The 26047-nt window shown below is 40.8% G+C and overlaps 1 protein-coding gene and 1 long non-coding RNA gene across 3 annotated transcripts; one reads left to right on the top strand and one right to left on the bottom strand.

Annotated features, from left to right (window-relative positions):
- Positions 1 to 278: 278 nt before the first annotated feature.
- Positions 279 to 6093, bottom strand: C2H18orf21 (chromosome 2 C18orf21 homolog). Of its 2 annotated transcripts, XM_054818712.1 has the most exons (5): positions 5615 to 5758; positions 5346 to 5368; positions 4299 to 4498; positions 897 to 1105; positions 279 to 471 (listed from the first exon to the last, which is right to left on the bottom strand). In XM_054818712.1, exons 1-5 carry the CDS (start codon positions 5692 to 5694, stop codon positions 318 to 320), a joined length of 666 nt encoding a protein of 221 aa, XP_054674687.1. In that variant the 5' UTR covers positions 5695 to 5758; the 3' UTR covers positions 279 to 317. The 2 variants fall into 2 exon arrangements, with proteins under 2 accessions (XP_054674687.1, XP_054674686.1); XM_054818711.1 differs by lacking the exon at positions 5346 to 5368 and having other exon boundaries at positions 5615 to 6093.
- Positions 5607 to 25724, top strand: LOC129203780 (uncharacterized). Its single transcript, XR_008576145.1, has 3 exons — positions 5607 to 5735; positions 8256 to 8574; positions 25463 to 25724. It is a non-coding gene; the product is annotated as an uncharacterized LOC129203780 (long non-coding RNA).
- The last annotated feature ends 323 nt before the right edge of the window (positions 25725 to 26047 follow it).

Genomic DNA, 26047 nt, shown 5'->3' with positions numbered 1-26047 from the left:
TCCATCCTGCCAGACCCAGCGATGGGCCCAGAATTGTCAGCTTCCTCAAAGGACAGATCCTGGCTTCTAGTTCTTGGGCCATTAGAGACTGCAAACATCTTCAAGATTCCCGAGGATATTAGCCTGGCTATTTTCTCATCTCCCTCTTGCAGACAATCAGTCCCCTTGGAAATACAGCTTGGTTCTAAAAAGTATGGTCTGTGCTTTCACGGGGTACATGCTGTTAGCTTGAGTTTTAAAGAAATCACTTTGTTGATTTACTAAAACTGAAACAACAGTTATTGCTGTAATCTTTATTACTTTGAAATAATGTATAACTAAAGTAAAGTCAAGAAAGTTTTAAAATCTGCCTTCTGGCTTTTCTCTTTTTCTTCTAGGTTAAGCATCTGTTTTAGCTTAGAAAAGTGGAATTTGGAGTTTCGGGGAGTCTTGGAAGCAGAGTTGGTTGTCATCTGTCCGGATACACGTGTTCTGAAAAACAAAAGACTCAAATGTCTTAAAGGTGAGGAATCAGAATTAACATAAAGTAACTATCAAAGTGCATATATATAATTTGAGTGAAAAATTCTGAATGTAAATAGTGTATTTTCATGTGAAAACAAGCAGTCAAAAGTACAACTTTGTTATGCAAATTTTAAGCCAGACATTTCACATTAATGGCAAAAACATAACTGTGCCTTCTTTGCACACAGTCGCTCTTCATTAGAATCTTTGATTTTAAAGGTTGGAAAGTTAAAATTGATCTCTTCAATCAGACCACTGAAGAAAAATATTATTTATCAATTTAAAGTTTATGAAGTGACTGATCTGAAATCAGTACACAACACCCTTTCCCAACGAGACGCAATACACCCCACTCGGCAAAGTGCCTCTTTAAATAGGGGAGAAGCAGGTACCTGGGGAGTGATGAGGGACTGTTCCCTTTAGATCCCAACCTATTGCAGCTTACAGGTGTCACTTTGTTTGCAGACTGAATTTTTACATCTGGTGTCCTCGGGTTAGATTTAATACTTGGAGTGCCAAAATTTTGTGTCCTGGTAGCCAGAAAATCCCTGCTTTTACCACAATGTCTTGTTGTTTTGTTGCATAAGTTGCAAGTAACCAGCTATGGAGAGAAGACAGACAAATATCAACCATTCTTTCAGTCTTTCCACCTTTATGTTATAAAGCCATTGTAAGAATTATCCAAACTATTCTCCAAGTATCATGACACAAATTAAATATTTGCTTAAGTTAAACATAAGATATACAAAAGCAACATATACTTTCCACCTAGTATTTTCATTCAGGCTTCTTAAGCCAAACACATCCTACAGGTTTATCTAGAAATGACTCCAATCCCCTAGAAACTAATTTCAGGAGACCCGTAACTCCGAATGTAGCGTTTTACGGTGAAATATGAAAAAGAACCCTGTCAAAACAGAAAGATGAAACTGGACCTGAACTGGATATATCATATCTTGAGTATACATTAGAAGTATTTGTATTTTGCTAGAAAACATGACATACAGTGTGATCTAAATTAATTAGCATATTCTACCCCGATGAGGTTATATTACACACTTTCCAGGGAGTCCTGAGATAATATATTTAAATTACCAAACTCTCAGAAAAAAAGTCATCCATAACTAATAACAGCAAGTCTTAGTGAACAAAGAAGAGGCTTTCTATTAGTGCAAAAATACTTATACAACACTGAGGAAGTTGTAAACAAAGGGCACTGTATCTTCTATCTGTTTACTTCTGGGCTGCAGGGAACTTCCAGCAGCACAGTATGTTACAGAGGTGCATCAGAACAGCTAATGCCAGACAATCACAGAGACAGTCAGATATTACTAATATCCCTTACTGCCATGGCAACTACTCTTATTAAGAGACAAGAGAGTAATACAGCCAGACAACTTTCTGAGGCAGGCAATTACACTGACTGAAAAACACAGTTACATGATGTTTCTGGTTATAAAAAAAACAAACTCAAAAGAATGTCACAAAAAGTCTAAGCAGTTTTGAAAACATGTATACCAAATCATTCTTCATTTTGAAGTGTGTAAATTTACCTAAATTCAGATTGCTTAGAGAGAATTACATTTAGAAATGCCAAAATGAAATGTTTTCAGTTAAGTGTTTTGACTGTCTCTAGACATTATTTTGTCAGCCTACCAAACTAAAAAAAGAGAAATATCATTAACTTATACAGCTCAGTTCTTGATGTATTTTTAGTTCTTCTAAATGAAATTCAGATGGGGAAAAAAAACCCCAAAACCAGCACCACATGACCATGCAGCACTCCACGGAATATAAATAGAGGTGAACACCTTACAATGCAGGAATTAGTGGATTAATCATAGCACTGCACAGCTAGTTTCCCTTCCCTGAATTGCATATGCAGTTAACTCCAAAAATTTTAAAAGCCCTGAAACAGTTCCTATGTTATATGCCTTTTATGGCAGAAGCATTCTCAAATCAAGCTCTACTTGCTAAGAAAGGTATTGGAGGCACAACCTGTCACATTGTTGCTTGGTTTAATTTTCAACCACACTCAAATTTTCATTTTCGCAGGTCTCAGGTATTAGATTATAGGGATCTACATTGCAAATTTTAAAAGCTGTCAGTTGCTGACAGTATTTTAAATACTTAAGGCCAGAAATACTTAAATCATAACCCACAGCATGAATGCAAACAGAACTGAGCAGAACACAAGTATGGCAAACTGTAATTACATCCCAAGATTATAATATTACCCAGAGTTTAAACTGGACCTATTTAGAACTGAATTTTAAACTACTCATATGAATGCACAGGGCATCCTACAAACCTCTCCAGCTACAGAATAAATCTAAGAACCCATCATAATTCTGCAGGACACTATTCATCAGTTCTCTAAAGAGACAGTTCTTAATGTACACTAAAGGTCTGTGATCCCAGAAAAATAATGCAAAGATTTCAGCTTCTCAGACGCCCTTTCTGCTCCTCAACTATGATCTACAATTTGGAGAGTAATAGCAAAGGTGCTTATCTGAAGAGCCTTTTTTTGCCCTGACAGCTGAGAATCTCTGTGATATTTCCTCAGTTGAATTTTGTATTATTGACTCTTTAATAATTTTTTGTTTTCAAATTTTACTCCCCAAACCAACAGATTCTCATCTGAGAAAATGCCAAGTGTGCCAGCAACTGCTGAGCACAATAGGGTGCTGTCTCATTTATTAAAAGTTCCATTCACATATCCTGTTTTAATAGTAGCGTAGGCCTTGGCAACACTAGATTAAATGCATACTATTATTCTTCAAATAATAGTAATTACTACAAAAAATAGTGATTAAATCTTATATTCCAGAGTAATTTTAGGAAAAAGAACTGAAGCCTCCAAAGCAACATTAACTTGTTTAAATTATTTATGTGGTTTAGTTTTGAAAGACTTCCTATAATCAGTAATATTCAAACAAATGTATAAAATTTAATTTGTACAGAAGGTAACAATAACCTGATGTAGCCACGATGGTCTACTGAGATAAATGAAGTGAAGCTTGTAAGTTGTAAATGTATTTTTAGACAACTGATAAACTGAAAAAAAAAAAAAAAAGACTGTCAGTCACTCAAGCCCTTCCTCACAGCTGAAACCAAGGCAGGAAATGGCAAGCTACACACACTGGCAAAACCAGCCTGACTTCAGTCAACGGTGTGTTTTGCTTCTTAGGTATATTTTGGAGTATTCTTTGCAATGGATTTCTAAGGATTCTAATGGATTTCAGGATGTACATGGCTGTACCAAGGCTCAGCATCCAGTAGGGTTGCCTGGTCCTAGTTCTACCACATTCATAGGTAAAAAAGGAACAGGCAAAAAACTGCCACTCCTGCCATTTTTGCAAAGCTATGCAAGAGATACAGTACCTGATAATGGAAATGCCAGAGCTTCCTGGCAGGAAGAAATACTTAGTTTTCAGCAAATTCTTAGACATCTGCAGAGTCCATCCAGACTGCTGCTAAAGATATCACATGGAGGGCAGAGCTGTTTGCGTAGCTTCTCTGACATGTGGGGTTGGGGTGTTCTTGGGGCTGCAAGTTTACTCTTCTTGTCATTGTGCTCATGATCTCTTTATTGTGGAGAGCAGGTTTTTTAAAGTTTTGATTGTGAATAGAAGTTATCCCAAAAGAAAGGGAGTTATACGCTCATGAAAAAAAGAAATGTGTAGGTGTGAGCTCCTCATCTAAGAGAAAGATTTCCATATCTTGTTTTTCATGCCACTGAAAGGTTTCAGGGAAATATCAGGTATTTGGTAGTTCCAAGTAAATATCCTTACCAGAACACTGCTTGACTCCCTGTACTTTTTCAAAAGCTTTGTCTGTTTCATATTAAGTTTATGGTTCTTCTTCTCCCGTTTAAGAATTTTCTCTATCTGTGGAGTCACTTTCATCTTTGGTTTGAGACGCACTCTGTGGCTATCAGGAACCAGGAACTGGAAGCAGTAAGGACATGTCCTTTCTAATCCACATTCGCTATCTACAGATTAATAAAGGTAAAAAAGCAAAACTTAAATAAAATAATTATGGTTTATAGGCAAACATTAAAATGGTATCTTTCTATTTTAACGTTATCTAGGTAGATATGTTTTTCTTTCAGACACATCTAGAACACAAGAGGAAGCTGAGCACCAGTAAGTGCACCAGTTTGCACTCAGCTGAGCACAATTCCTGCTCAGTTTATGCACAGTGTAAGTTTACACGGCCTGCAATTATAAATTTTCCTGAAAAAACGCAATTCCTCCCAAAAAATCTTTAGCAACAGAGGCTCACGATTCTGCAAGGAGCTGCACGCAGGCACGCTGTTTTGCCAGATCAGTGACGCCAAAGCCTTGTAAAGCTCTTTGCCCATTTTAAGAGCAAGACGATAGTGTCTCAGCCTGGGCCGAAGAAATGCTTTGAGAGAAATTTCAGAGCTAATAATAAGAGGCACGCGCCTGCATCTGCCTTAGCACTGCCTGCTGCCAGCGCCGGACTCGAGCATCTCCCTCTAGTCCCTGAGGAAACACCTGGACCCTGCTGCACACGCAGCCCGTTGCTGCCGGCAGCCCCGAAGCACACCCTGGCAATTTTGTGGGGGCAGCGCAGGGGGAATGGGAAAATGGAGAGAAAGGGAAATCCTGCCCCATTCCTAGGGCCACGCTTCTGCCCTTCGGCTGCGCGCGCAACCTCCACGCGCTGCTCTCCCGTCGCAGGAGCCCCGCTGGGCTGCACCGGGCTGAAGGGCCCCCGGCTCCGCCAGCGGGAGCCCCTCTCCTCCTCCGCGGCCTCCTGCAGCAGGGCAGCGGCCCCGGCACCGCCGTCTGCGCCCGGGCCCCCTCACTCGCCTCGGGAGTTGCGGAGCGTCCACCTACGCGGGAAACGGGCAAGGCGTCACGTCACGTCACGTCACCCCCACCAGCACGCGGCGGCGCGCCACAGCAGGCGCGAGGACAGAGGGCGGGGCTACCCACGCGCGTCACCAGGAGCTCTCTCCCCACCCCCACCCCCTCCAGCCAGCGCGCGCCGTCCCTCGCCGCTTCACTTCCCGCCACACGCCGCCGCCGCCGCCACCCCCCCCACCCAGTGCCGCCGCATCCCGCTGCGGGGCGCTTACAGCAGGAACCGCGCCTGGCCCGGGCAGGCGGCCACCAGCCCCTCCGCTGCCACCTCCAGGAACAGCCGCTGCCGCCCCATGGCGCTGAACGCCCTCCCCGCCGGAAGCCGCCGCCAGCCAGGTCCGGCGGCCGGGAGCGGGGAGGGGAAAGGGTGGGATGTGCAGCGTTTCGCTGAGGCCCGGCGCGTCCCCGCGGCCGCAGCAGCATCGTTCCGGGCTCGGACGGGCCCGCGGTGCCCCGCTCAGCGCCACCCGTTCGGCCGGGTGAGGGAGGAGGAGCGCGGCGCTTGCCGCCGGAGTGGGCTGCGTTGGCGGAGGCTTCGTGGTCCTTCCCCGGGCCGCCGCGGGCCGGGGATCCGGACCGTTGCGGGGGCGGCAGCAACGGCTGCGCGGGGCCGCCGCGAGTGACGGCGCGCGGGCGGCGGGGCCCGGCCGCCGGCCCCGGTGGTTTGGCCGTGGTGGGCTGAGGGGACCGGGGAGCTGCGGGGCGGGCGCCCGGCCGGCCCTGCGCCTTGCCGTCCGGGAAGAAGCAGCAGGAAGGCGTAGCCGCGTTCAGGGGCCGCTGGCGTCTTCCGCCGCGTTAAAAGTTGGGTTTTTTTCTGTAGAAAACTTTTACCGTAGGGAAAAGGGCGGGGGGGGGGGGGGGAGAAAAAAAGAAAGATTTCTCTGTCAAGAGTTGTCACGTGAAAAATTTCAACCAGCAGCTCCAGAAAGCCACTCGATGTTCAAAAGTGCTGAACATCAGCTATCTCCCACTCTGTTTAGATGCCTTTTTTATGAATTTTGGCAACTACATTTTTTGCTTTATCACTCTGCAAATGTGCTCCTATTAAAACGAAAGAAAAAGCCATCCTCAGCTTTTCAACGTTTGATGTGTGTTTTATTAATTCCCTCGGCCCCATTCATTTGCTAGACATTCTTCTTCTTTGATCTATTGGTAATGGTGTTCATTTAGGAGAGGTATTCATCTGAGCAGGCTTCAATATTCTATCAAGGAATATGAATAAATATAATTATTTCTTATTTTCTAACATGGAGTAGCCGAGGGCTTTAGAAGTAGAAAAGCATGGGAAGAATTGAATTTCTGAGCTTCCTTTAATAGGAGAGTTTTACAGTGCAGTCAATAAATCTGGGCTTGTTAATGAAATGTTCATAATAGCTACAATTAGGACCTCTGCTGACTTTATTTTTGAATTAAAAACACATTTTTCAGTGGGCCTTTCAATATTACATTTTTTGTTGCCAAGTTACTGGCTTTGTTGATGATAGTACTTGTGAGAACTCTACCTTTCCTGAGTGGAAGATGTCACATAACATCCATTTAAAACACAACCAGTGTTGATCAGTCAACAGATTTTTGGCAGATAAAATATTCCCATTTATTAATAGCGGCAGGGGAAAAAAAAAAAGGTACTTTTTGAACACAATTAAGCAAAAATAATTTCAACGCTTTTTTGGGAGGTGGGCCTGGTTTTAAACTGATCTTTAACTGTGTGAGTCTGTTCGCCCCCTAGGGAACTCGGTGTCAGAGGTGGAATGGCGAGGCGAGCTGGTGCCCAATTCTTTGCCAGCCTGTGGCTAGCACAAGGGAAACACAAGTGCTGGGGAGCTCTCTGGGGCCTGTGGGCCACTGCACTTGTACCACCACCTTGGGATAACTTTTTTTTTTGTGAGAACAAGTGCCTGAGTGACTTGGTTAACAAGCACTGTACTGTACTAATGAAGCAGTGACTAATACAATACAAAGGATTTATTTTTACTTCTTTCCCTTCCCCCCCACCCTGCTCTTACACTCTTCTCATCCCCCCTTCCCCCCGCCCCCCCAGTCTCTTCTAGTCTATCTGAAATGCTTATAAATTTTTTTTCTTCTGCTCCTGGGCCATTCCCTTTTTTATGTTAGTTTGCTGGGTTCTCTTTGCATTGTAGATCGTCATTGTCCGAAAAACAGTGCAAACAGCATTGTCCAGTGCCATTCATATATAGTATACTGTGTGTCTTGTCTCATGAGGCAGAAACTGTATTTCTCCTGTTAGGTGTGGTGCTGAACGTGTTAAATAAAACTCTAGAGGCAAAGGGGAAATGACCAAGAAACCATGGCCTCCAATTCATGGCTGTCTACGAACCTCTTTCTGCAGAGCTCCCATCAAAAGTCAGTGTTTCTGTGCATCCAGGGCTGGCAGGACCAGACCCTGAAAAAAACCCCAGATAACCCTCAGCTCCCTGGTGCAGTATTTATGGCATCAGTGGGGTGAATTCACTCGCAGTTCAAGGCAGAATGCATTTGTCTCTACTTTTTCCTGGCTTTTGTTCACCAAAATAAACCCACACATTAGCAGACCCATGTTACTAACTGCTTCCTGCGTCTGTTGTTTAGTGTTTCGTAGCTGCCACGGCTGACCAACAAGCTGTAAATCTTGCCTGGTGTTTTGTAACAAAGGAAAAAATAGAATGATTTGTGTTGAGTTTTGGTCATCGTGTATCATTATTGATTTGAGGGAGGGTGGTGGGGGAAAGCGTGTTGTGTATCTGTTGCCTGCCGGTTCTCCAGGAAGGCGGTGGTAGCTAGCAGTCAGTAGAGGGCAATAGAGAAATACAGTTTGCGATACCTAAAGGAATTGAAGCACCGATTATGTGTTTACAGAAAAGAAAAAGAAGAAAAGAAGAGCCAGGAGGATAGGTTGTTCAGTTTACTACTGGAGACCTGACTGTGACAGACCACCAAGAAAACAAAATTTTCAAAGAGAGCAAAGAAGACCTCCTGCAGCATCTGCAAGTCTCTCCTTTTTTCTTCAGAGTTACGTAGGATAACTTAGCCAGAACTTATTGATGACTGTGTGTTCAGTGGACTCGGGAATGGACTGGGAGATGCAGGAAGGCACTCTTTGGAAGGAACAGAAGAGGAGGCATTTCAAAGATCCTGCAGGTGACTGAGGCGAGCAAACTCACAGCTTCTCTTTCAGGTGAGATAATAGGTGTTCAGTCAGCTGTATAAAAGTCATGAGCAAGCTGAGTGAGTGATTGAAATTATATGAGAATTTTGCTTTTTCAGGCATGCTGGTGCAAGACTAATTTTATCTTGGAAAAAAAGGATAGTGATGCTACAAGGATAAGCATCTCTAAGCATACATTATTTTAGAGACAAGCTAAAATAGACAAGCTGGTGACTTGTTTATGTGCAATATTTTCTATTAGAACTGTTTGAAACATGCTCATCATTTTACAAGGTTTATGTGCTATAGTTCCTAGACTCTAGTTTACAGAGAAATATATAAAGAAGATGTGACTATTGTTGTTCGTTTTAGAGGGGATTTTTGCTAAGCTTTTGGACAAATGTGACTTGGAGGTTGGGAGAAATTTATTAACAGATTTTGGATGCATGGTGGGAATGCCCTCAGATTCTTCAAAGGCTTTATTATCAGAAAGATACTGAGAAGTGATAACAAAGAATACAGCAATAACAAAAGGACTTAAGCGACAGAAATCAAGGGACTGACAGAGGGCTGGGAAAGCAGAAAAAACCAAGAGCCTAAGTTAGGAAATAAGCATATGAAACACTTTTCTATTGCCAAGATCTCAGCTGGTGTCACCATAACATTTGGAAAATATCCTCAGGATGCTGGGAACCATTAAAGCAGTACAGATTATCGGAGGATAAACTTCCACTTCAGCTGCCACTGGTACCAGAGTGACCAATAAGAAATGTTTGGGAAATGAAAGATGAAGAATTGAAGCATTGACATTCTGGGGATATCACAGAGCAAGTGCAAGGGTATCTAGAGGTCAGTCAGACAGTACCCATCTGAAACAAGCAGGCTGATAAATAAAAGGAATAAATCATATTCTAAAAAAATACCATCGGCTCTGAAAAGCTAATTAAAAGAAAAGTTATCTAGTGTTCCTCCTGAGCCTGGATTTATTTTGTAAGTGGTATGATAGGTAAGGCTACGACACAGTGATTTGTCTGTGCTTTGAGTGCCAAAATATGTAAAAGAATAGTATGGTGATTGTTTATACATTGTTTAGAACACAGCTTCCTTGCAGTGTGTACCTGAGGGAAGTGAAAGGTAATATATATAAAGCATGTCACTGTTTTATGTGGGTTGGCAACATCCATCTGACAGGGAAGGGACTCAATGAATATCAGAATCCCCCTGATCTTGAAAGCTACAAGTTCACGTTCCAGTCTCCAATTTTTTCTTCCTTTCATTCCATTTCCAGTGCTCTACATTTTCTTGTATACCTGCAAATCCATTCTCTCAAAAGGCAATAGAAATTAAAGATGGTATTGAACAAAAACCTCAGAGAGAAACATATCTGCAGTTTAAGAAAATCCATACTTGTTTACCAACTCTTCTTTAAAGCGGTCTCTGGTAGAAATTATTAGTTCTTTATCAAAAATGTGAAGATTTAGGGCAATAAATATTCTATTATAGCTATTTTCAGTGAAATTATCATGCTTGCTTGTTGGTGTTTGCTGAAGAGTTTTCTCACGGGTCGTATCTCTACAGATAGAATCAAAGGGATTTTTGTAGTAGAGAGCCACACAGGTCAGCAGCTGGGGCTGAGAAATGGGAGCTACTACTTGTTCAAGTCCAGGCTTTGCTTTGCCTCTGTGACTTTGTGATATGTTAGGCCTTTTTATGGTCAGCTTATGGAGTGGCCAGCCTGGCATCTTGCCCCCACTAAGGGCTAGGCTTTGAATGGCAGGCTGCAGATGTACAACTCCTTGCACTGAAGTTACGGGAAAGGCCGTCGTCTGGTTGCAGTGTCCTTCACTACGTGGACAAATATACTCCTATGCCAGATCTGGATATGAGTCCTTGTCACCTTGAGTCATAAGAAACTGTTCCTGCATTTTCACTCACAAAATAGTTGTCTAAAAATGTTGAAATCTCAAGCTGAAGTTCCACCTGTGAAAAAGACACTGCTAATTAATGTGTTGTCATGTAAACCTCTTTGCTTAATGAGATGTGAAATAGCCCCTACTGTTAGGAATATCAGTGTGCACAGGAGTTTGTCCCAAGTGCTCAGGGTCATTTATTGCTGGGCTGCAGCACAACCCAGGGCTGCTATTTCAGCCTCTTGCCAAAATAGGAACATTTTACTTTCTGATGAGTCATCTGGGTTTCACTCAGATCTCGTAAGGTTCCCCCACCCTGTTCTTCTTTACTGTATAGTCCAGCCCCTGCCCTAGAGGCCTTGCTTTCCCAGCCGAGAGATGGGGTGGAACCCTCTTCAGCAGCTGTCGGCTCCGTTCCTTAATTAACGTGGAGGAGACTGCTAACGAATGATACCGAGCATTTTTTTCTCTGTCATTGGAACTGAATGTGCCACATTCCTAGCCTTTTCTGGCCTGTAGCGTGGCAGAGCAGTGCTGGCAACTGAGTTGGAGTTTGCTACATGCTGTGCTAAACGTTACCTGCATCAAGACCTAAAGGGAACTAGGTCAACCAAAGGAGGCAGCTGTAGGTATTTTCCATATTGGTCATACTTACTTACAAACAGCACAGAAGAGCTATATGTTTCAGGAAAACATTTCTTGCTTATTTTTTAATCTTCTGGTGCAAAAAGGGGATGGGGAAGTCTTCATTTTTAATTTTTGCTTTAAATTATTTTCTGTTCCTTTTAATTCTGAGTGACCTGTTCTAAGGTGGCACTGGTTTGAGCATGAGGCTGGACTAGATGACCTCTAAAGGTTTCCAACCTTACCCTGTAATTTTCAACACTCATGCTGTTATTTTGGATTCTTCATGACTCCAAGTTACCTGGGAGAGGGAAGAAAACCATGACTATTTTAAGATAATTTTCTTCCCCCTCTAAGTTATTATTTTAATTCATTTGAAAATGGACCAGAGAGACTAAAGAACAGGTACTTCCAATAAATAACTATGTCATGGAATAGTTCTTTGCAGCTATTGTTTTCTGGGTTTTGTGTTTCTGGATTGTGTCATAAGTGCTTTGGCTATCATGTTTAGGCTGCTTAACAGAATTGCTATTATGCAGAAATTTAGTCAGCTGAGGGCTAAACTGTTTGAGGGTTGCACTCCATGCTGCAGTCGAAAAGTGGCTTCTCACACCTGCTTATAGTATCCAAAGTTAGTCTCATATCTGAGAAGCTGGCATCATTGCTGATTCTTCCAGTTTTTTGCTTGGTGAGTCAGATGGCGAGAAGGGGCGGAATATTCACTGCTAAAGTATGTGAAATAATATGAACTTGAAAGATTCATATCAGCTTTTCAGTAATCAATTTTGGCTAAATTCATTCAAAATTAAACTGTTTGCCCAGCTGACATCCTTAATTCATCACCCTTGCCGAGACTGAGATCTTCAAAGCCATTTACAACAGCTAAACAAACATATCTTCCATTAGCTTCGATTATAAAGCCTGATAAAGTATGCAGAAGATCTGAATCTTTTGAGATGACAGTGATGGATATAATTTAGACACGAGAGGTAACAGAAACAGACCGATGCTTAGAGTGAACTTTAAGCCAAAGTTTCGCAGTCGAATATGGGTAGGTGGTGCAGTGCTCCTTATCTGCTTCAAAACTGAAGGAACAGTGGTAGTACAGCATATTTTATCTACATTGGGAAGAGAGCGCTTGAGTCTTCATTGCTAGTAATGTGGCATTGTCCCCAAAACTTACTCCTCTTTTAAAGGAAAAACTGGAATGGAGAGGATGTAACTACTTCATAAGTCTGAAGTAGCTACAGTAAAGAGGAAAAACTCCACATGACAGTAATTTAATTAGACTGCAGTAGAATTGTCCTGACTAGTGATGGAAAACAGGGAACTTCTTCAGTGAGGTTTGTATTATAGCTGCCTAACTCCCCAATACCGAAAGGAGCTAGCCTTTCTAAAGTCGGCCTGCATGCAAGGCCTTCTGCTTTCCTGGCTCCTCAGAGATTTTGTACAGAAAACAAAACAGCAAGGGGTAGATGATTCGATAGCATATTTTTTTCTAAAACCCCGGAGGTCTCTGCTTAAGCATCCCAAATCCAGAAAAGCTCAAAGTAGTTATATGCACGTATGTTAAACAAACATCATCAGAGTTGCTGTTAACTTGCTACTTACTTGAAATGTGGGGAGAGACTGATAACAATCTCCAGAATTTTTCCAGAAGGCTTATAGCCATATGTTTTTATGTATTCTTTTCATTATTACTAGATAATGCTAACAGTAGTATTCATGTATGGTGTGCATCAGGCTCCTGAAAGGTCATTTTGGCCCTCAGTGAGGAAAAGGCTTGTTTTCCCTCTTTAGAAAAGTAATCTTAAAGTGGCCAGGCTGATGGCATGGCAGGCATAACAAATTTTGTCAGTTCATAATTGGGCTTAGTTTGTGCAAATGAAAATTATTTTTTTCCTTCCTGTGTCCTTAAGCAAAGTTTTCCTGATGAAAATATATGTGGTTTGGGTTTTTTTGTTAATCTCACCCTTCTTTCTAAGCCAGTCTGAGATCTCTGCATCCCTTAGCACTGTTTGGAAAAAAAAAAAAAAAAGATCTGGTTATCATGAGAGTATGGATGAAAGATAGGACAGTGGAAAGCCTGAAGGAGTAAAGGTCCAGATAGAGATGTACTGGCAGGTCTATGAAGAGCTTGTCACAGTGCCTGTTGGCTCTGCTTCTGTTTCGTTTGCTCTGCTGGTTAATCATTTGCTTGAGTGCTCAGGTACCATGGTGATGGACATACTACCAGTGCCACAGACCCAGCATGCTGCATATTCATTAAAACATTATTTCTGAAAGGAAACCCAAAATAAATACAACTTCTGAAAATCAGCATAGCTAACGTTGCCGTTGACTTTCCTCTCTAACAATGCAAATTAGCATGGTAGGATATAGCCTTCTTTCTCCCAGGTTAGGTTTTTCATTCCGCTGTTGATATCCACAGCTTTCTCATGAAAATATAAGTGGTTTGAAAGGCTTCAAACTTCTTCCATATGTTGAGTATAGCACATTTGTGCATTGGCCTTTCTGTGCAGCTATCGAGATGTTTGTTCCATAGTCATCAATATTAAAATCAGGGAAAGGGCTTTGGAACAAGAGCCAAACTCATCTTTGGTCTATTAAGCCCCACCAGTTTGCTAGCGTGACCTTTGTGAAACTAGGGGTATAAAGTGCAACTTTGAAAATCCTGGCCAACAACTAACTGCTGGAATGCCAATTGGCAAGCTATTCTTCCTTCTTCTCCGAATACGAAGCCTTCTGCCTGAATAGCTCCTATGCAGCATCTCTTCTGCAGTGTCATGTTTTGAGGTCTGATCCTCACACAGACCTCTGGTGCTGTTGTTACTTTTTATAGTGCGGTGCTATTTATATCTCTGTTTGAATATTTATGGTGGCTGCCACTGGAAAGTTAGCACTGAGCAATAGTTTCCCACAGAGGGCATTACCGTGCTAGCATCCCTGCAAGATAACTGCACAGAATATAGAAACAAATGTTACCTCTTTATCATGAGTGCCTTATGAATTTGCTCCTGGTTTTGGTATCTTGAATTGCTTCACAACGCTGCTCTCTGAACACTGGTGCCTGGAGCAGACTGAACTCGCATACTGGCAGTCTGTGAACCCCCAGCACATGACCTGCCCAGGAGGCAAACTAAATCACAGAGGAGGGAATGAGATAGAGCTAGATGTAAGGTATGCATCCACTGGAGCTGGATAATTGTTCCTCAAACTCCACTGATCATAAAAGCTTGTTTTAACTTTTGTTGCAGCCCTCAGGAAATGGAAAAGACATCCTTTCCCTCTCACATTTCCCTCTCAGGATAAAAAGGTACCAAATATTTTTTTCAGACCTATTTTACCATCTGCTCTGACAGCAATTAGCTCACCAATTGGTATGGGCCAAGTTTCATTGATATATGGTAAAAGTGTACAGAAAAGCACAAAACTCAGGCAGTGATGCAAGGATGCCTGGCATGAGGTAGGAAGGGCCTGTGATGCACTGCTTGCCAGAAGTTGGAGATGCTTACAGGCAGTGTGAAGACAAAGCAACACCATTTGAATCTCCCATATTACTGATACACACAAAAAAAAGTATAGTAACGACACTAAATAAGGCAATCCTGTTAACATTTCTCAGCAAAAAGTGAGTGAGATTTGTGGGACTTGTGCGTCAGGACAGTGGTGTCCTCCCTAGCCTGCTTCCTATAAGATCTGAGCTGATATTGTTGCAGGGTGGTGGGAGAGAAGCCATGACTTACCCTTTAAGGACTTAATTTGGAAGGCACTGGAAGTGAGATCCCCTCCTCTCAATCCTTCTGCAGTATGGGACTTTCCACCTTGGCACCATCTGGTCCTTGAACTCTCTAGGATCCACAAAACCTTGTAAAACATGCAGGTACAGCAACTCTGCTCTGCTCTGGTGTTTTACTGGGGAGAAGGAACAGCCCTTGAGGAAAGTGGAAAATGAGCGCTGCTTGCCTCGGGTGCCACTCTTGACTGAGTGCAGGTAGAGTCACACTCCTCTCCCAGGTGGAAGTCAGGCCAGACTGCACCAAACAGGGTGCAGGCTAGGATTGCGGGGTATCAAAGTAATACCTTAACAATCCTGGTGCATGTAGAACGATTGCAAAACTGGGCTGTGGCACTAGAATATAAACTACTCATATTGAGATGGCAGACATGTACAGTGCACAATCTGAGTTGTCCTGTAAAATGCTTTTGTTGCTGTGATGTTGCCAGTCATGCAGGCAACCCTTCCTGCCAACCATTTCCTCTTTTTCATTAATCTGCAGTAATTTTTTTGGTGTTCCTTTTCATTAAATGAATGGTATTCATGGCATTCACAGGTACAGTTCAATTAACTCCCTCATCCTTCCCAAAGGAGTTCCATTTTTGAGAACCACCCTAGAAACACGTGTGAGTAGAGCGTGGATAGAGGCATCTCCTGCCAGCAGATCTGTGCGCTTGTTTTTTTCCATTGACTATTATCTGGAACTTGGCAAACCCTTGGAATCTTTCCTGGATGAGCAGTTCTGGATTATTCACCAATTTTTTTATGAGCTGAAGTGAAAATAAACATGAGATTAGGACTCTGAGCTCACACTCAAACCCAGGCTTTCCCAATGTGAGCCCAGAACTAAGAGTTTTAATTGGGCCCTGTATGGATTATGATCCAGCAACAGAATTAGGTTTTGAATCTGAATGGTATCCAGGTTCAGTGATACTAATGTAAATGTACTACCTTGGTGCCTGCAGTATGTTTACAGCCTGCTATCCATTTCTAACTAGTGACAATTTCCTTTTCGGCTACAGTGGGAGCAGCTGCGGGCTTTACTGTTGGTACTGGGTTTGGTACCTTATGATGGTACCAAAATCTGCAGATGTAGAAGCATGATGAATGCTCAGATATGAGGGTCAGAAATGAGTCCATATCTAAGCAATCTTAACATCTGTTGGAATGGGCAGAGAAAGAATTTATGTAGGTTGCACAACTGCAGCCATTGACTGTTCATTTTCAGAAAAGCAGATCTGTGATTTTTCTGTCGTCAAACACTTGGTAGTTTTGGTTTAAAACTGTAGGCCCAAATCCAAACTGAGTTCAGGTTTCCCAAGTGTCTAAATAACAACAGGTATTCATACACCTGGAATTAAAAGTATGGACGGAAGGGAAAGCAATCACCTGGTCTAGTGCTAAAACAGTTAAGGGGAATTAGGGAGGAAATAAAAAAAAGACTGCTAGAATTATGTTTAATTTTTCAGTCTTTTTGCACGAGTGCTAAAAATGTCATTAAAAAATTAAAAATATATTTTAAAGGCCAATTTAAGAAACTGAACATGCAATACTAATTTTGGAAAATTGCAGCTCTATTTTCTGACACATTCTTACATTTGTGACTGAGGGAAAACTCGATTATTTCAGTGGATTGCTGGAGTACTAGATGTGAATCTCACTTTATCCATTCTCATCTTAACAGATTGACTTGGAAACCTTCAGTTTCAAAGAAGGTAAAGGTGTCAGAATGAGTTCATATGGAACAGATGGGTTTTCTGGGAAAAGCCTCCAATTTGATAAACTTCCAGAAAAATTTCCCATGACTGGCAGGAGACAAAGTACCTTTATTGTGAATGTTTGCTGGTGCCACTGAAGTTGATGCTACTTTGGGAATTGACTTCCGCTGAGATTGGGACTTTGGTTATAGACTGGTGTGAGCGTTGAGGATGAAGACACTGATCGTAAAAGCTGTGTCAGCTTCTCAGCAATGAACTGATGTTCTGTTTTGGCTTAAGTTCAATGCTCTCTGAATGAGAACCCTTGATTTACATTAAGAATTTCTCAACTATTCTTGTGGGGGTATTAAGCTGATGTCTTGCTATTGTTTGTGGAGCCACCAAAGCAGCAAGCAAAAAGAAAAAACAAAAAACCAACCAAACAAAAAATCCCCGCAGAAAATACTGATTTAAGTTTGGTGGCTGGTGTTGAATGTGCTTGTCCTTCCCTCTTGCAGCCGCAGAACATACTGGCATTGCAGGTGGGTCTTCTGACAGCTCCCCTTCAGACCATTGCCAATCCTGCTTCCTGAATTGCACTTGCACCTGTTTCCTTTTCTTCTGGAATAAACAGTTTTGTCCGAAAAGAGCATTGACAAAGGCCAACGTTGCGCACCCAGCCTACTGATATAAAGGAAATCACATTTTCTTGATGCTTGTAGAATGAAAGTGGCAGCTGTTACCATGGAAATAGTCAATTTTTGAAAGAAGTTTTGAGGAGGCTGAACATCACCACTAATCTAAGAGATTGCAGTCAAGACAAAAGGTTAAAGTTGGAGATGTGCTAATTAGGAGATAGCTGTGTTTCTGATAATGTGAGGATGGATACAAAGGAATTCTATTTGATAAAGATGCTGTTGTCCTGGTTAATCCCTTGAACCTATTATTTTGAATACACAACACGGATTAGATTCATCCCTAGTATAAATCCACTGATTTGTGTTCAAATAGGTGTAAAATTAATGGCTATAAATAGGCACTATGTCCTGGAAAGGTTCTTTCAAGTACTTCCTTAAAATGTATTTTAAGAGTTATTTTTTCACATTCCCTGTTTGGAGAAATTTTCCTCGGGGTTTTTTTTTTTTTATTTTACAAGGATTGATGTCCTCTCTGTCCTTTCCTTTCTGCTCAACACATTTTCTGAGGTACAGAAATTATTGTGGTTCTTCAGATTTCTCCTTAAATGTGCTAAAAATGTTATTAGCAAATAGAGAAAAGGCTTTATTTCCTCTGCACTTCCTCTGTTGATTGGCTGTGCCAAGACAAAGTGAATAATACAGTAAAGTCATCATCTGCAAACAGGAATGTTTGGGCCAGATCCTCTCTGCTCATACAAAGTGCCAAATCTTCACTCTCTTCAGGAGAGACGCATCTCTCCACAAGTTCTGAAAATACAGCAACATACTATTTCTGTTACATTTCTGAGCTTCAGAGCACTGAAAACCCATCTGACAAACTCCATCTGAGCAGCTAATAACAATTTTAAAACAATTTCATAGTTTGCCCTGGATTATTTCACAAAAGATTTAATTATTCTTAATTAAAGCTCCTGTTGATTATATTTGTGTGAGCCTTAGCTATTCAAATAATCTCGGGCCCTACATTCTTCTATTTATTTTTTTTTCACTTACAAGTAGCCTGCATTATCGCAAAAGTCTTTATCTGTGTAATTAGTTTTACATTGATTTTGTAATGAAGATTGTATGTGAAAAATGGAATGGTAAATGTTGTTGGATATGTCGCCCAAAATCATACCAGTAACATCAAAGCAGTAAAAATATCATGATCACACCATTAATGGGAGAGCTAAAGGACATTCTGTGACCAGTGGATGCAAGCAATGGGTCTGGGCAGTTGTAAAGGCTGTTATAGCATGTGATACTTCAACTGTATCTCAAGCTCCAACTTGAGGGCTGTAATTTTGCCCTAACTCTTCTGTCTGGGAGACTATTTGAGAAACTCATCGGCTTATTGCTAGGTCCCTTCTTTACAGCCTGAATGAATGTGTGGCATGTATACTGCCTTCCCCCCCCATGCTATTGTTGCTCTTTAACTTAAATAACGCTTCTCCCGCCTGGAGGTGTCTTGCCTCTTGCCTCTTTTATTTCTAGGCTAAACAACTTCGCTCTGTTAGTATCTTTGAGTATCTTCACTCCTTTTAGAAGCTATTTCTGCACTTTTTTCCCATCTGAGTTCATCTTTCTTGAATGTGTATAGGATTTCAGGTGAGGTACTTTGGACATGGTCACACATGTCTCCGTCCTACTGAAAATCTCCATCCTCATGTCCTACAGTCTCACTTGCCTTTTTCATCATGTTACCCATTTAGTCATCCTCTCACTGGCAACTACAATCCTCATTTGTCTCTACCTGGTCATCTCCCAGGTTATGTTTGAATTTTCTGCACATAACTTTGCTGTTTACCCCATTTCTATGGCTCCCATCTTCAAGCTGCTCTATTTGTAATAGTTTCACTACTCTTCTGTATTGACAGTACAAGAGTGCCCAGGTACTCTTCTACCATGGTCACAATGATCAAGGGCTATGAAAGAACAGCAGAAGCCCCAGGATGTATCCTGATGACCCTCACTGCTAATCTCAATTGACTTGATGCATCCCTTCTTAATGGCGCTTACCTCTTACTACTTCTCCTTTAGCTGTTTTTTAACTACCAAAAAAGTCTTCTCCTTAGTCCTCAGATTCCTTAATAATGTATAACATGATGTCAAATGCATTCCGAAAGTCCTGAAAGATGAGATCTATTGCACTTCATCTGTTCAGAAAATCACATACCTCATCTAAAAAAACCTATATGGATAGTTTGTATGGTGTCCCTTCGGTAAACTGCTGTTTTGTTTTATCCCATTTTTCATTTATCTCTGTGTCTTTATGTATTATCTCCCTCAAAATATATTTTAAGGCCTTTCATACTAATGAGATCAAATTAAATGGCTTGTAATTTCCCAACTGCCTTCTCCTCCTGTTTTTCTTCACTTTCTTTTTTTCTTTTAAGGAAAAGTTAAGTTTCTCTCCCTACTTGCTGGTACTATTAAAAATATTTGTCACTGGACCAGCATTACACACATCAGAAACTTTTAGAAGTCAGAGATAGTGATTAACCAAACTTCAAGCCTGAGGCATTTAACTTTTTGAGTTGAGTTTTTGTGTTAGCTGTGGTAGTTTCTATTTGCATACGCACATTCTTATTATTCACCCCATCTTCTTCTCTAAATTCAGTTGAAAACTTCTTATTGAAAACTGTGGCAAAATGCTTATTCAGGGCCTTTCCTTGTGTTGCCTTTAATCTTTACTCCATCCTTCCTCCACGGTGGCACAGCATTTTTCCTTGTCTTTTTTTATTTATATTACCAAACAGCCTTTTACTATTTTCAGATATAACTGAGTTGGGTTCTCTGCGGTTCAAACTTTGTACTTCCTGCCCTCTCAGATGTTTTTAGTTTGTGGACAGTACCTTTGGCATTTTGTGTGGACTCTGCTTATTTCCAGTACCTTCTTTTTGACATGGTTATTCATTCAGCTTAGACCTGGAATCTCTTCTTACAAGATCGCGCTAGTTGCTGGGGGACCTTGCTTTACAAAGCTGCAGCTTTGTAAAAGCTACTTGTTGAATTTACTGTCCCTTTTCTGCACTACAGAATAGACATAACTTGAGAGAGCTTAAATGCCATTTTTATTGTTGTTTTACAATGTTTTACTATGCCAGTGCAATTCTTAAGTTCCTATGCCTACCGTGCTGCTTTCTTACGTAAATACTCCTACTCATGTCGTAATCAAAGCTATGAAGATTATTTGTGTGAGAAAAGGGTTGCAGATCAGGGTCTACATTCGTTAAAGTACTTTCACCAGGTGCAGCATTTTCTCACAGTGGTGACTTTTTTAGCTGAACTGTAAAAGCTGTTTAAGAGACAGATGTGCAGTATCAAAAGAAGTGCAGAATATTTTGGAAGATGAAACTGCTTGGAAACCTGAGGATGCAGGGATTTGTCCAGGTGCCTAGTATTTCTCTAATAGGCTTTTGCCACTTGACTCAGGTTTTATTTCTGTCTTTTTAAGTATTATTAGATTTTCTTTTGGCACCCTGGTGATTCGCAAATGTACAAGTACCGTACTGAGTGCTCAAGAAAATTGTCTTTCACAGAACTAAATTGTTGCATGGAGAAAGTTCCTTGGTAACTACTTATTACTTGGATTTTTGTCAGGTCTGAAGATATATCATGAGATATATGTGTTGTCTTAACACTGGAAAAGCATATTCAGCAGCAGACTCTGCCCCAAAGAGCTTGCAACTGAAATACATAAAATACATTCAGAGCCGAAGGAAGCAAACATTTTTTTACAGTCACTGGGAAATGTGGGAAATAAACCAGCATCACTCATCTCGGGCATGACCAGTAGCTGAACCCAGTCTCCTTGACTTCTCAATCTCTCTGTCAGTTGCAGGAAGATTTTTCCAATTTTCATCCACTACAGTCATTAATAGGAGTAGGAAATTTCAGTAGGATACTGGGAATGAAAAGAGACAAAAATTCATTTATTTTCCTCCAGTTTCACTTAGTTTACTAATCTGTCACTATATGACAAAGTAGTTGATAGAAGGGGGAAGCATACTGGTGCTATTGCATTTTTTAGCCAGTCCAGTAGGGGAGTATATATTAGCTATTAATCAGTCACAGGGGGAAAGCAGCAGATGGGTCAAAACCTGATTTGGCTGTTAATTTACAAATTTTGAGTAATAAGCATTAAAATGAGTGAACAAAGAAGTAGATGACAATGCAGAAAATATTTTTTGGTATATAAAAAGCCTCCTTTTAGATTGAGCCTATTCATAAGTAATATTACACACAATTCTGAGAAGATATCAGGAAGTCTCAATACATTTAGATTTTCAGATTAGCTGATGAGCTGCACAAATGTGACCTGAATTATGACTCTCCTGTGGTTTCTACTTATAAATCCTTTTTCCACTACAAATAAATAATGAAATACATTTAAAATAATGAGTTAATGAAAAAATAATTATTTTTTTTAATCTAATAGACACAGCTACTTTGAATAGTGTCATTTTTTGCTGTGGGAATGGAAAAAAAACCCCTCCAAATCTCTTCCATGTATGAATATGTCCCTTGACTTCAGGATTGTCTCAGTGAATCTAAGTTTGACCAATAAAACGTAGCTCCTGTGTGTGTCAGAAAGATTCAGGAGAGATTAGTGAGGAATCTGTATGTGATTCAGTACTTACCGCTGTGTCAACTTCACAGCAAGGCAGGATCTTGGGTCATAGGAAAGAAAAGGAAACAGAATTTTGTTTTGAAGAGTGTCATCTCATGTATGTACAAAGCTATTACTTCCTTCTCTGGCAACGAAACTGCATATTGTATTTACCAAAAGAACAGCAACGAATCTCATAGAAGTGCTCACATTCTGTTATATTAAGGAATTTCAAACCAATTATGATGAAGATAGTACTCAGGCTATGAATACCTACAGAATTGTCAGGTACCAGCACAGTGTTGTAAAGAGGGTTTCCACTGGCATCAGTGTTGCAGTTACTCACCCAACAAATCTAATGCTCAGTAATTCATCTCAACAAAAAAAGAAATCCAAATAATTTTACCACTGGTAATGTTTTTCCCCAGTCTCTCTTCTAAAATAGCCAACACAAATCTTTGTTTTGTTCTCCTGTTCTGTTTGTTTGTTTTTTTTCAGGGAAGAAGGAGGCATTCAAACAATTAGAAACTTTTCCATCAATAATGTGGAGGGAATAGGTTAAATGGGGATGATAAATCATGGTAATGGAAAGCTGCCCCTTCCAGTGTATGTGCTGGCTTTCTGAGCAAGATTTTCAGAAAGCAGGATCTTAGCTTTAGGATTTGTGCTCCTGCACGAACTTTTCAGAAAAACAATTCTGCTACATCAAGGACACTCCCTCTGTTAACATCCTGTTAGAGTGATGGTGTTGATTTAAAATCCAGAAAGACAAAAATAACTGGTTTAGTTTTCAGATGTATAAAATGTACAGATCACTAGTTGAAAAATGTATAATTTCTTTTAATGCTTATTTGTTAAAAAAATGCATATTTTTTAGTTGGATTATATGTCTATGTTGATTTTTCTTAGCCGTGGAGACAGAGCTACAATAGAAATAATGTGGCATAGGTATTTACTCAACAGTCTGTCCAAACAAACTGACCTGATTAAGGTGAAAATTCTTCATTGCAGCAATTTTCTGTTGGTGCATTAGGAGATTTGTAGTGAAAGGTATGTTCTTTTTGCAGGTTTATTTTAATAAAAAACAAAACCACCTCAAAACCCAAATATTCAACCACAAAATCATATTATGTTTAATTCCAAAAAGGCTCCATAACACCTTCTGAGTATTAGAATTTGATGCTTCTTGCTCCTGTTCTACTTAGGGGCCTGTTTTCCTGTCTGGACCTAATCTTCCGTGACGTGCCAGTATCTCCGCTTAATGGCTATGGACATAGCCCATTCTCTGATGAATTGAGGGAAATACAGTCTAATAATGTAGCTACACAAGGGAACAAGAATTTGAGTCACTCAAAATTTAATATCTGTGAGGGCCAAAAGCTTGTATTTAAAGCTTCCCTGGAAAATTGAATTCTTCTCTGCAAAGGAAAAAAACCCCAAATACTTCTAATTACCTCTACACACCTAGTTCTCACTTACTGTTGAATACGCCTGGTGACTTCAGTAAAACTAGTTCACAGGAAGTGAGCTTAGAATTTGCACTGTGCAGAGACCTAGCGATGCGCGTGAAAGGCTCAGTCTGAATTTATATACAAATTACTTCATCCGATAGGAGGAAGAGAGGGCTGATGGTGAGTTAAGGGGATGTTGGGCTATTGCTATTCTTCAGCCATAGTCTATTTGTACAGAGAACTTTTTTGTTGATGGCTCTATTAATCCTTTCTCTCAGTTTGTAGCATTTGAGACAAAAAGCATTTTTTACACGTGTTGTGCGTGTGGCATGGCCCACACAGCCGAAATCCATCTGTGAACTACAGTGTCAGCATGACATCAATTACTGTCTGTGGCTCTAGGATTGGTATCTTTAAGCATCGAACAACAAGCAGAAGTTGTATTTCAAAGCCTTGAAACCAGCTGCCAGTCTGAAAGCTCTCCAATTTGGATAGAATATTCTCAGCTTGGATTGCTTAATCAATGCTCTGTTTTCACTTCATAAAAAAAAAAAAAAAAGGCTTCTCTATTTACAAATTGTTTGTCATTTCCAAACTGGATGCAGAGGTCTTTGCAGGCATGTCTACTGAGTTGCTAAATCTTTATGCCTCCTCTTCCTCCTTCGAGAGTCATAGAGCTTAGAAGCATTAGCCTCTACAGGGCTGATGAGGATGGCCTGTTTTAAAACACGTCAAAACTGTTAGACAGCAGCTTGTTAAAAACTTCCACATTATGGATCATTCTGATTGACTGAGCATAAATTAGTGCCAGTTTTGTTGTTATTATTTTTAACACAAATTGCAAAGATACTTGCACATCATAATTGAGCCTTTAGGCTGGGGTCAGCACAGGTATGTAGTGCATCCAAGCTCTTCCAATTTTTCTTTTTATTAACCCAAAATCTTTTATATGGTCTATTAATTAGAAATCTGAGTAATTGTTACTCAGTGCAACTGCAACACTGTTGAGAAATGGATTTTTCAGAAAGGCTGTTCGCCCACATCTTCATTGGCTTTAACTCAACAGTGTCACTGCTGCTAAAGCTTGGATTTGCACAGGGTACAAGACCCTATAGCTCTGCAAGAGACTGTTATCTACAAGCCAGCTCTGCAGAGCAACATTTCAGACCAAACGGGTTTGCCAGTGGTTCATGTCCACACACAGAGCAAATGACGAGTGCGTGTACCTACGCCCACCATGACTCCCATTGGGTGACCTTCGGTGCGTCCCATTTGTACCCTGATGTTTCATCCCTTTTAAGATAGTGAGTGACCTGTGGTTTGAAGGGGGCACGGAGCAGATGCACATTTCAGCTGACGTGGCCTCTGGCAAAGGGGCAGGTGGGGGCAGCATGGTGAAAAACCTCTGCCAGAATTCACTTGAGCTTGACCCTTTCGCGAGTACAAGGGGGGCAGGAGATGGAGGAGAGAGAAGCAACCATCTTCCTTTCCCCCCTTGTATTTCAGGGGGATCAGTCCCCATCAGGGAGAAAGGAGGGAACAGTCCCTGCCCACAGGAAGAACTTTTTGCTCTCTGCCTTTGTATGCACCTCGTGAGGGTGTGAGCTATGTCTTTCCTCTCGTCCCCACCGTTATACCACAAAGACAGACTCTTCTCCTGTAACAAGGTGGTCAGAGCTTAGCAGCAAAGGTGCAAGCCCACGTTCTGCCAGAATATGACTTGACATTTTGTTAGCGCCAGAGGGAATTGGACTCTAGTATCCAATGGCAGATTTTAGGTCTTTTTTTGAAGACTACGCTCCAAGTTAAATCATTTTGTTGTCTGAGCAATTCATAGGGAAGAATTACATCTGTTTCCTGTCTTGTATGCTATAAATACAATTTAGGTATATTATATTTATTATACTTTGAACTTTAAGTATTTCCTGCAATTTTCAGGAGAACTTCCTTTAAAAAAGAGATAAGGTACTGACCAATATGTAGAAATGATTTAGCAATTTATTTTTAGTAATGGAGAAAGACCAAAGTGAAAAAAAAAAAAGGCCTACAGGGACAATTTCTAAGGAAGAAAAAATAGGAGGAAAATCATCAGAAAAATGACATCCTATAATTCACCCCAGTCTAATTTGTGACTTTCAGATTTTGAGCATTTCTTAATTTGATTTGCAGGTCATGATCTGCTGCCAGGATAAATAAATCTTAGAAAATGCCGAGACTGCTCAGCCATTTGCTGTGGTATCACTCCCACATGAAGAACCTGTATCATCATCTTTCTTCAAGTATCTTCTCTCCTGTGGTAAGTTTTTCAGACATACAATCTTCTGTGTCAGGAGTTTTAAGAAGAGGGAGTGAAGTGAGTTCTGAAAAGTCCAGCTCTGGTCCTAGATTTTGTTGGAAGAACTGGAAGCTATTGTCAGTAAACCTAGTTGTACTCGAACACATGTAAGGTTTGGTAAGACTGTGGAGCATAGTAAATACTACAGAACTAAATTGTAGGTGTCACTAACCATAGTTTATATTTCCTCCATCCCCATGCAGTGGACCACATTTGCACAGTGTTTAAAATTTCTCTACTTGTTTTATTATCTGAAATTAATTTTTTAAATACTGGCTTCCATATTTGCAACTTATGACTTTCAAAGTGATGTCAGTCCCTCTAAATAATTTAAAAAAGAGCCTCTCATTGAATATTAAAAACAAACAAACAAAAATCCATTAATGATTCTGAACAACTAACCTTTGGAATAGAGACCT

The sequence above is a fragment of the Grus americana genome, chromosome 2 (genome assembly GCF_028858705.1).
Source record: "Grus americana isolate bGruAme1 chromosome 2, bGruAme1.mat, whole genome shotgun sequence".
In the NCBI taxonomy this organism is placed as follows: domain Eukaryota; kingdom Metazoa; phylum Chordata; class Aves; order Gruiformes; family Gruidae; genus Grus; species Grus americana.
Note: the sequence above shows the minus strand (reverse complement) of the source record. Positions and strands in the feature narration are given on the sequence as shown.